The following is a 12,282-nucleotide window of genomic DNA, read 5'->3' on the forward strand; positions in this document are numbered from 1 at the left end:
CTCTGCATACTCCACCTCATGTTGCAGCAGGAAGCATCCCTGTCCTGAGTGTCCCAGATGCAGCAGCTGTGGCTCACCATTACTCAGAAAGGGCCCCTGTCCTCAGGCTACCCACTGTGGCCAGGAGCTCATCTCACAAAAGCTCAGTACTGTGGGGACCTGGAGCAGAGCCTGCTGTGCAAGCCTAAGTCACCTCAGGTCAGCGGGAAGCTGTGCCTCGACAGCCGGCCCTGCTCACTGCACTGGGCTGGCTCCGACATGGAGCCAGAGGAGCTATTCACCAAGGACAACAGCCAACGAAAAGAAAGCCCTTTGTCTGCTTAATGAGTCACTGAGACGAATCAATTTTTTTTTTTTTTTTGTCCAAACATAGAATGCAGTATTTGTAACTTGTTTGTGCATTGTCTGGTTGAATGATTTTCAGCCTATTTGTTACTGCTCTGTGCTGGTGCTGTGCCCCGTCTCTGGTGTTTGGCGGGTACTGGCAAAGCTCCCGAGCCCCGACTGCCTGAGACACTTTAACAACAGGAGCTTAACCAAGAGGAAGCAATGAATTTTGAATAAGGATTTTCAGCTAAATAAATACGTATGAGGAGATTTGTGGAGCCTTTGGGATGCCGAACTGTCTGGCCATCATCTGAGTGCTCTCGATTCCAAGAAGCAACACAAACTAAGGAAGCAGGACCTCAAATAAACACCTGCATTTCTCACTTACTTTTTGGTCTCTTTCCTAAGCTATTACTCTCCACTTTGACTATATTCACATCTGCTCTGTTTTTCCTACTAACTAATTTCTCAGGGTAAGAATAAAGTTTAGTCTTACATGCCAACTGTATAATTTCAAACACTTTCTGATTTTTCAGCCTATTTCTTTTCTTAAATACATCAGTGCATCAGCTTGTGTTTTTCAGACCAAAATAAACACACTGTTAAGAAATACTTATGAAATAAAAGCAAGCACAGTTAAAAATAATGCATATTAATGGTCCATTTCTGAATTAAAAATGTATTAAGCATTTCATAGAAATAAACCATGCCATATCTGGGTTGTAAGTGCATCCTCTTTTTGCAGAAAAAAATCCAAATGGTAACAACTTAGCTGTGAATATTCGCTCAGCAGATATTTCACTACCCATGCAATAAAGTCACTACATCTTTCATTACAGCTATTTTGAAGTTCTGTACTGACCTTTCTACCTCTGGCAGCAGACAGGGACTGCAGAATTTCTTTGTTTCGTTCCCCAGACTGTTGATCAATGCAGATTATTTGACATCTGCTACATGGACCCACAACCTGAAATTTTAGTTAAAGAAAGTTCATGGCTGTTTATCAAAGCAGTACAGCATTGAACAGTACAAGTTTCTGACTATCATAATATATTAAACACATGCCTTTTGCATACCTTTTCTGTGGTTTTTGAAACTTTCATTATGTAAAAGGTCAAGTCTGTTAACCTAAGGTAGTAAGACTACTGGCAAAAGTCTCACTGAATTTTTAATTCACTTTTTTCTTTTTTTAAGGAAAACTTTCTCAGAGACAGGATCTGAGAAATACCAGACATTTCCATATTTGTATTTCCTGATGGCTCCACTTCTTCTGTGGGTTAGCAGGGCTGCTTGCCCAAAGAACTGAAAACAAAATTAAGCCAATGCCTCAGGATTCAACCCAAAGAGGATTTTCTTGGGACTGTTTTAGTGCAGCTGAAATGCACAATATATTTCTTACATGCATGGCACTTTCAGATACTCAGAATGTAAAATATTTAAACATACAAGTTTACTTAATCAGAAGAAATAAGTAATCCTCTATCATCTATTACACATGATAACATCATATGTAGTTGGTCTTAAAGCTAATTGTTGCTTGAACTAAAGTATGTTTTTAGGGGAAAAAAACCCCAACCCTGCAACAAATTTCTTAGAGCTTTAAAATGGAGAAGGACAACATATTGCACTTTCACTTAACACTGTTTCCCTAATTTTAGCAGTAATTTCTGTACATTACAGAAATTATGTCTTACAGTATAGCCCAGTATACACATTCTACTTTTGTAAAATGTGCCATAAATTTCAAAAAGGGCAAATAATTAAACTGTACACTTAGAACATTTTATGTGCTGATCTGAAGTGGTATTTCAGGTTTTAGAGAGGCATCTGGACTGCCTGTATAACCCTTCAGCGTAATCATCAACATCAAACATCAGGTCTTTTAGAAAATTATTTTCCACAGCTCTATTTTTTTAATTTAAAGACAGAGAAGGAATTTTTTTCCTGCTTTACTTTGTTCAACAGCTTCTACTATTTTTGTGGCATAAAGAAACATTAACATAATTTCTACTGTTACTACATAAGTATCTGAAAAAGGACCTAGCAGAGATGGGAAAAGACAATGTAAGTTACATAAGCCTTTCTATTTTTGCCTTGTGTTCCTAAAGTATATCAATGCCAGAAATAGGAATGCCTTTTATTTTGTAGTTTTACAGTAACTTATCAACAGGATCCTCAGCTGAACTCCCCAATGTAACTCCAGCCTCCAACAAGCTATACACCATGGATTTTGTTCTTTTTGTTCCTCATTTCTTATTTATAGCAATTTTTCCTCAATTTTCTGTAACTTATATTGCAACTTACTGATCAAAGTACACATAAGAAGAGAGCAGATAAGCAATATTTTCCACCCTTGCTGAAAAAGTTTTTTACAGCATGCTGACTAGAAAAAAAAGAGTGATGCCTATCACATCTCCTAGATTTGACCTCAGTACTCCTGTCATTCACACTTAAATGATAATCTCTAAGAAAACAACAACTAAGCCGCTTTCACATCCTAGGCAAAGCATCTTCAAATACAAATTTCATATCTCTTGGCCAGACAAATTCAGGAGAACATTTAATACATGTGTGCATCATTCCCTTAGGTGTCATGTAGCTTTTACAGATTCTTTGTTAAGAGCTTTTCTTGAGAGAATGCATTTACAAACAAGGTCTGACTCTTCAGCATTTTCCTTACAGTACAAAGGACATTATGTTGTTAGCTATGAGCATACAAAAAAACCTTACCAGGCTAGAATTAGAAACATTCCTTGAGTGAAGACTAGGATAAGATGTATAAAACAGAGGGCAATAGACCATGACTGGTCATCACTTGTATTCATGTCCAATCTTTGGCCATCAGTTGCTTGATTTGCAGTAACGTGAGGTTATATTTGGACTACTGTGCTAAACAGCTACAAGTACTCTCTGCTGATGTGCTGGCTAAATATGTGCTGTAAACTTCACCTAAAAAACCTGATTATTATTCAGTTCAGATAGATAAAGATAAGAAATGCTATGAATTATGAAATTCAATAGAAATGTGGAGAAATATGGCAAAACCTCTTAAATATACAGAAGTATGTTTGTCACGGGACACATAACTTTTTTTTTTAACACACTTCATAAATTTCACCTGCACAAAGTGTGCTGCCCATATTCTTTGATTCAGGAATCAAAGCCTTGTAAAAATTGGTTTGTCTCCAGGAATCAAAATGCTTTGTGATACCCTGGGGCACAGACAAGAGAGAAAAGGTCACACCTGGAATTGCAGAGCACCTATTGAAATCTCAGCCCACTCCTCCTCTTCAAAGGACTCCGGTGCACTGATGACAATGTTGGCACGGAAACGTCGGATCAGTTCTTCTATTTCCAATGGCTCCTTCAATCTGTCTCACAGAGTTGACAGAGCAAAAGAAAAAATAAAATTATTAACTAATTTTGCACTAGTTGTTTGTGCTGGCAGACTCTGGTGGCTCATGTGATTAGCAAATGCTTCTCCAGAATAACCTGGACCAAGTTTTATTACAAAGGCTATGGGAATGGCACAAGGTAATCAACTAGAGTTTGTAACCTCTCAGCCATAATATATAACCCTCTAGGTGGCTTCTTCAGAGGTATAACCTGGAACTATAGGTATGAAAACATGTAGATAGGTGATTGTGAATCATGTATATGAGAAAATTCCCAAATTTTTATCATATGTAAGGCTAATGGTAACAAGTAAAAAGATATTTTCCGTTAGTAATCATTTAACTTGTTAAATATTGTAAAAATAGAAGCTTCTAGAACCAAAGTCAAATAAAATTTTATTCTGCACATGCTGCAATGTCAGAAGGGACAAAACCAGTAGTTGCTGAAGGTGAAAAAGGCCAGTAAAATAATTTTATGAGAGATATATCATCATATTATTATTATTTGCCTTTGGGAGGCAGCAGATTGCACCAAACGATAGGTGTTTTAAAAAAAATTAATCTCTGTGTGGTGATATCTCCCCCTCTTTACAAGCATTTGAGCTGCCAGAATGTAGATTTGTGTCAGTGTGGAGAATGTATATGAGACAGAAAGAGCAGCAGACTGCATACAAATATCAGAAATCTTGCTGCATCTTCGAATTGCCGTTCTTCACTTTTCTTCTAAAGGAGAATTTGAAAAGTAGCAGAAAAGAAAAAAAGACAAAAAAAGACACTGTAAATTTGCCAGAGGGTTCTCAGTGCCATAGTTAGTGGAGAAGAAACTTCTTTTTGCATTAGCTGTTAAGGACTTGAACCATTTTTGATACTCCACAAACTGTACTCTGACAACTTAATGATATGACATCCTACAGCAAAGGCAGAAACCTGGGTAAGCAGTGAAGAGAGGCATTTCTATCCCAAAAGAAAAAAAAATGAAGAAAAAAGTAAGGACATACAGTTTAAAATATATTTCAGTTAGAGAAAAACCATGCAAAATCAAAGTACATTGAAAACTTCACATCAAGCAGTCTTGGCAGAGATGGCCTGCTAGGTGATAAAAAAGAGCTTGGTTTTATTTTAAACAGTCTGGATGATCTTCTCTAGCAGACAAAACTGCATGAGGATAATCTGCCTGTGCAGACTTTCAGTCAGACCACAGAAGCCCAGCTCCACCAAGCCCCAGTGTTCACAAGGGCTCTGGCAGCCTGGGGGTAGAAGGTGAGATGAGAAGCTGCAAGGCTACAGGATTTCCCTCAAGATCCCACAGTTAATCCCATGGCTGAGACACAATTTGTAATGAATGCAGGAGGTGGGAGCCAAGAGGAAATGTAGATTATGCCAGTGCTCATACAAACAAGAAGGAAAATAGCAGTTACTTGTGAACACATTCAATTATGCTGCTATGCTTCCCAGCTTTGCTGTGGGCTCTTGGAGTTTGGCTGCAGTGGAGCCTCTAGTTTTGACTGTGTTTTGCAAAATCTAAGCGCCTGACACCGCAGCCTGCACTAGGAGCATCAAAAGCCCAGTAACCTCAGAGCTAGGCCTGCAGTGTCCTGAGACAGCTGCTAAAAAAAACTTCAAGCTCCTGCGAATCTACTCCTTGCTGCTGAACTTGAAGACTGCAACGCCTCTACCCGACCTCTCTGCCTTCAACATACTTGGGCTCACATCCAGAATACTTCACCTCTCTTGCACCTCTCCCAGCCCTCAGAAATGCTTGTAATCACTTGGCAACGTGTATCTGAGTAAATTTCCATTATTTCTTCTGCCACGAAACATGAATTGGTTGGATGGAGTGGCAGGTACCTTCATCCCGCAAATACCAACATGGATCTGTTTTGAAAATCAGTGTAATGTGCCAAAGTCAGCCTAGGTGCTTTGGATTTTCACAGCAGTGGGCTCTGCAATGAAGAATGCATTGCCTCTATTTAACAGGCAAACTTGAAAATTAATATTTTTATATTAATAAATTTAATATATTTATATAAATAATTAATATTCTCAGGGTTACAGTTCTAACAAGAACATTTGAGAATTAGGCCAAGCCATAGGGATTTGCCTGGAGGTAATCTATAATGGAAACAGCATAGAGACAAATGTCTACAGGTACATGTAGCCCTCCAACAGTATACTGGATTCTAATTTTTAATTGAATTGCTGTTTCTGTTTTAGATCACCTCTCAAGAGCCGAGTGCAAACTGGAAGACTAGTTTTTACTTATGGAAGATACAAAGTGAAATTAAAAAAACTTAATTGAAAATTGAAATTGTTTTGCAAAATTTAGCAGGTTTCATTTAAGCAAAACTGAACTCAAATGCCAAGAAGCTAAATAATACTCTCTAAAAACCCTTCAATATTTAATAAAGACCCATAAGTGCAGTTCTTAAAAGTACATTGGATAGTTCAATATTTGGAAAGTCCATACTCCATAATTTAGTAACAGTGCAGAATGAGAATGCTGTATATCTGAATTTATTTCTCCAGCACCCAGAGAAGGCACTGCATGGCAAAATGCATGGAAGGGAGGACACTTCCAACTCACACTGCAGAGTGAAAAGCCAGATGCTTCTCAGTCACCATTGCAGCTCTGGTCACATCTGGAGTTTCCTTTGAGGAAAAGGAGATTACAAGCCTAGTTGTGCTGGAAGATATTAGGTGTAAAATCAGTGATTGATCTGATGTTGAATGTCTTACTGAAGTTCATTCTTCTCCTTTGTCCTCACTTGGTGCTTCTTAGTCTTATCCTTGTACTCAAATCCCGTATCTGGAAAGTTCCACACTGAGTCTTATGGAAAAAGCCCATCCTGAGTGAGGGATGTCTGCAAGAAGTGCCCTCCCAAGGAGATGTAACCCAGCCAGTCAAGCCTCACAACAGGACATTAATTGTCACTGAGAAAGGGTAGTCAAAACACTGAGAGATGGACTGCTTCAAACCTTTTCTACAATTCTACAATAATTTCCCATGATATTCTAAAATTGCCCAACAGTCTGCTCCAGAAGAAGGAAAATCCTCAGACAATGCAAGCCCCAGTGGTCTTGGTGATGCTTCATCCAGTCAGTTGTTTTAAATCCTGAAGCGATATACATATCCTCCTGCAGATATACAGATACATATATCCTCTTCTACTCAAAGCAGGAATTTTCAATGCAGGGGATGTGCTTGGTGGGTGACTAAAAGAAAAGAAGATGACTCCAGTAAGAAGCAAGAGAGAAGTTTTAAGAGACAGGAAAAGAGGGCTCAGAGACAAATGCTGGGGGTGTGGGATGCACAGACATAATGGAGGACTTGAGGGAAGATTTTTTGTGGAATTTGAACCTTTCCTAGTTATAGTCAAGAAATAAAAATTTCCTGTAGTCAGTATATGAAAATTTGTTTGGTAATGGGTTTGTAATCTTTGAACTATGGACTGACTCAGTGTTTCATTTGCTACTTCTATCTCCCACTTTTGTATAAGTAAAGCCAAATTAAATTAAGAAATAAAATTATTCCAACCCTGAAAATACTTTCAAAGTATTTCTGTTGTGCATATTCTAAATCTTAATAATTCTCATGGGAGAGAAATGGTTCAGCCAGACTTTATATTTTTACCTGCCAGACAATTTATGTTGAGAAAACCTCTTTATCCTTGTTCTTCTGACAAATAGAAGTTGGCTGGTTCTCAATATCTTTCCACCAAAACATTTGACAAAAATTTCATTTAAATTTTCCTAAAGATGACTGGTAGGCAGATGATGCTCATGCTTTTAATCCAAATTTTCAGAAAACATAAAATAATTAGTAATTATAGCAGTTTAGTAGCTATATATTTTTTGAATGTTGAAAAGTAACTATCTCTACATTTCCACATAAAACACCTATATTGGCATCTTATGGCAAGATTCTGGAATCCAAGATCACCAAGAGACATTTGGAGACAGAAGCATCTTACCTTGCAGAAATGTGTTCTTTCAGCTGCAGAATGCTTGCTACATTTATCAGGAGGTATTGTGCTTCATTCACAAGAGAGAGTGAGATGTTTGTAGCAGATGACAGACCTAAAAGAAAAAAAAAATCAATCCAACATTCTAAAATGATCATAAAAATTAGTAATTTCACCTCATCTTTCCTTTGACCTCTTATTCATTCTCATTACTAGTTTATTCATTTGGTTCCAGGCACTAAGGAAATATTCCAAGGATGCCCTCCAACCTGCAAATGGTTATGATGCAATGCAGTTAGAAACTGAGATAGAGGTGAGATTTTAGCAAATTTGTAAATTACTTTACAAGAGCAATATCTATGCATTTTCAATACTCTTTCAAATATTTTTGTAATGAAATTAATCTCTGAATAAATTATTTGATTCTTCATGATCATTTTTCTAAATGGTTTCTTTGAGTTTCCAGACAAAATCATGGTCATGATAATAACTTACCCCCATACTGGCACATCTGTACATCTTCACCAAATTTAACAAGTAGAAAGGCAGCAAAAAGTCAGTTTGGGTATAAACAAAACTACTAGATCTATACTGGATAACTCTTTCAGCTTTTATCAGGGTACCTATATACTGTGTGAAGTACATGAGCCTGATTTTTGCATAAGGAATCACAAATATTTTTAAGGATGACAACATACCTTTTGCATTTTTCTGATGTGACTTGCTTTTCATGTCTGAACTTTGTCTTATCAAGCGACATGGACGACCAAGAAACGCAGAGAGCCAGCCAGCAATTCTTTCTCCACAGTCATACGTTTTTACCCTATTACAAGAAGAGAGGAAGTTTAAATTTGATTGACCAAACATTAATTTGCAAAACAGAAGTCAAATTGTGAAGATGTTTATTCTGCTTCCTTCAATACGAAGTACAGAATCTATATTGTCTGATGAATGTCTGATGTGAAGGTCTGCATGACTCTAACTTTCCTCAAGTTTACTCCTTTCCTCTTGAAGTTGACTTTCACAAGATCTAATTTAGTTTGGTATGGAAAATTACTATAGAATAAAGGATTAATCATAACACTGAAGACACTGAGTCTGAAGTACAATAAATGGTTGTACTTCATATAACCCATATAACACTATTACAATACAGTATTATGAAATAGTCACACTCTGGTCTGTAGATTTTGCTAAAAACAGAGAGGAATGATCTGAGTTCAATTTAAGACTGCTTTGCTGTGTGTAATTTTTAATGATCCCATCAGGTACAATGATGTTATCTCTCTAATTTAAATCATGTTTGTACTAACATTTCATATTAAAACATGGCTCCCCTAACAGAGGCCAGGCATCTCTCTAAAGATGATTTCCATTACTTGTAAAATGTCTAGTGAGTTATGCAAGCTGGCAATAGAATTGCCTTCTTTACCTGGATGCAATCTTTCCTAGAGGGACTTTGAAATCATCTCTCAATCCGAGAAGGCCACTGATGCTGTTTGACATTAGATTCCTCTGCCCTGAGTAAACTTAATGTCATTTAAATCTCCCAGACATCTCGTTTAAATTAGTTGTCTGGGTTTCACTCACAGAGAATGGAATGAAGTAAGTAGTTTCCATCTATATTAGACCTCAGGATGGGATGACCCTCACTGTGGAAATGTTCAACTCTCTACTGACCACATAAAGAGATTTGACTGATATCTAACTTTAAATGTAAGAGGAATGTAACTTCTTATGCTGACCTAGGAAAGATTCCTATAGCAAGTAAAGTGAAGTAGTTGTGTTCCTATTCTCACCCTGATGTCCTATCCAGCCTAAGAAGTTGATCTGCGTGGAAACCATCTGCTTTGTGAAACAAGAAAACAGCTACTCACAGCAAAAGGTGCTAAACCCAGGACTGAGAGGAAATTGGCTTGGCTTTACAAACTGCTCTGTTGTGTTCAACTGAATTTCACAGGTACAAAGCCAGCAGAAGTGAAACTAAGGAGATTTTATAATCCTGCATGGTCTGGTATCTCTTCAGTGCTTATTCTGAATTTTGAATTATGGTGCAGCTCTGCATCCCTCTCCCCACTCAGAGTGGACAGATGTCAACCAGAGTTGCATCTACCCAGTGATGCCCTAGAACTGGAATGGTGTTCTGGTATGAGTATGAGATGCAGGCACTGTGTCAAGAAGGAGGCCAAAAGGTGAGTGTCCACATGAGATTTCACAGTCTCAACTGTGTTAGGGAGAAGGCTGTTAATGAGAACACATGAATCTTCCATGATAACTGTGCAGGTGAAACAAATTCCTCCAATATTTTTTCCAGCTTCACAGAGGTTCTAGGGGTGTTTAAAATCTCTCTTGAGCCAATTGCCTCTGGCAGCCTGTAGGAAATTAATTCTGTATAAATCAGGAAGAAAGTTTTGCCCTCTCTTTATACACTTATTGTTTTGAGTCACAGTGGCTGAGTTAGAGACTCACACCATGCTTCGTATTTCATCAAATGTCACTGTGTAGTTTTTGTATTCCAAAACAAGTGTTTTCAAATTGCTTTCCCTTATTGTCAGACCATTTTCTGAGCAAGTACCATCATCTCTTCAAGGTCTTAGTCAAAGTCATTCTGTTGTAGCTCAATTCTACTTGTTTTCTGCTTGTGTTTATTTTTGTGGAGTATAACTTTACATCTGTCAGCATTACATTTCATTTGGCACATGTCAGGCAATTTATAAAGGAGAGCCTATTTCTCTCTGATTTCACTTGCTGTTTGCCTTGAGTTTCCCACTCATCTTTCTATTATGTCATTTAGCTTCAGTGCATTACAACTGGTCCCTCTAGCAGGGTAATTTACAGAACAAGAAACAAGGACAGATGAAGTCTGAATATTGATCCCATGGGATATAATACAACAGGCTCAGTTCACCTTGTTCTTAACTACACCTTTGTCTTCTACTACTGCTACACTTCCCTTGATCTCTTTGATATTGCAGCCTGTCAAAGAGGAGGTTGTGTCCCTCCTTATTTCAGTAGAGCAGCAACCTTGAGCATTTAGAGTCTTCTTCAGCATCAATCCTATCAACATTGCTTCTACTTTCATCATTTATATCACTGGTAGACATTGTACCAGAAAGCCGGGTCCCTCTGATGTGAGCAGCCCCTGCTGGGATGAAGGCTAACGCTGATGAATTGCTTCAGAAGGGAAATTTGGGCTCATTAAACTTCCGCGGCTGCTGCGAAATTAAACTTCCTCACATGACTGCTTGCAGATTCTACATCATGTACTTTTCTCAGTTATCTCAGTCTAAATTCAGAGTAAGCCAACAGAACTGGATGAAATAACAGCATCAGAGCACAGAACTAATAAATAGAAAATACATTCACTAGGCATTTCTTTCGAAAAAAAGCCTTTTAACAAAGACTTTTGGCTCCACTGCTCACCTTAAACATGTTGCAGAAAAGACCCCTGACCACAAATCACCTCCTGTCCTCTTGCAAAGCACTGTTTTTCTCATTATTTTTGGCCCTGGAGGCTCCTCTGCTGAAACACTGGAAACTGGCATAAATGGCTATTGGGTCTCTGAACAGTTTCAGAGGCTCATCAATGTTGTTCGCTCATCCTGCTTTACTTCTTGTCTTGTTTATTTGCTAGTCACAGTCCACTCCTTGCAATTTGCTTTCACAACCCTTTTCTTGTTCATTCTGTTCTTTCCTTCCTTCACAGAACTCTAAGAAAGTTTCCCATGAAAACTTCCAATTTGATACAATAAAAATGACACAGTCAGTTACATGAAAGAGAAGCTACAATAAACAGTATGGCAACAAATTTTATGCACACAGAGAGAAAGATAACTCAGGCTGTTTTATAGCCTGTAATAGATGGGCTTACCATGGGGAGGCTAGGGATGAGTCAATACTAAGGGAAGTGGGACAGATGGTTAAAACAAATGACTCTTGGGTGGGTTCTACTACCTGAGAAAAATACACTTCTGAGGAAAAGATCCTCTTTATCATCTGAATAGGTAGTAGAAAAGAAGGAGAAGATAATTTTCTGCATGGCTCCATGGGGAAATTGCCAGGTCTTCTGCTGGTTTGTTTATGTGTTACTCAGAGAAGCAAATGTAGAGGGCTACAAAAAATTAGTATACCTTGGTGAAAGGAAGACATAAATCTTTAAGTGGCTCTTTTAGTTGGATTTACCAAGAGACTCATTGAAAAGAAACATAATAGATAATGCAAATGTACTTTAGGAAGGCACTTGATACACTGCCACTCAGAAAACTTAATGAGACTGCAGGAAGTTCTTAGAAAATATGATGAATAAACACTTAAGTTTATGGATAGGAAATAATTTTATTCCTAATGTTATATTCACTAAAGTGGTATGTCTCCTGATTAGAATTAATGTTATTTAACTTATATACCTGCAGTCAAGATCGTTAAGGGGACACTGAACAACATGGGTGGTCAAAACAAAATTACAAAGGGTTGTAAATATGGAAAGCTGTTTATAACTTTAGAAGGTTCTAGCAATTTTAAATCTGTGCAGTATGAAATGGGCAAAGCTGCTAACATCATCACTATTAAATGTGGGAACTGAATTCAAGTCCTTCTGA

The 12,282-nt window shown here is 37.8% G+C and overlaps 1 protein-coding gene across 1 annotated transcript in view; it reads right to left on the reverse strand.

Moving 5' to 3' along the window:
* Positions 1-12,282, reverse strand: part of MOCOS (molybdenum cofactor sulfurase) — a 211,179-nt gene that overhangs the window by 9,541 nt on the left and 189,356 nt on the right. Inside the window, exons 11-14 of the mRNA XM_071455205.1 lie at positions 8,383-8,507; positions 7,694-7,799; positions 3,572-3,698; positions 1,190-1,294 (exon numbers count right to left, since the gene is read on the reverse strand). Coding sequence (XP_071311306.1) covers positions 1,190-1,294; positions 3,572-3,698; positions 7,694-7,799; positions 8,383-8,507 — 463 coding nt within the window. The remainder of the gene's footprint in view (positions 1-1,189; positions 1,295-3,571; positions 3,699-7,693; positions 7,800-8,382; positions 8,508-12,282) is intronic.

Source organism: Agelaius tricolor, unplaced genomic scaffold (assembly GCF_023055355.1).
Source record: "Agelaius tricolor isolate 1412-34295 unplaced genomic scaffold, bAgeTri1.0.p SCAF_2, whole genome shotgun sequence".
Classification (NCBI taxonomy): domain Eukaryota; kingdom Metazoa; phylum Chordata; class Aves; order Passeriformes; family Icteridae; genus Agelaius; species Agelaius tricolor.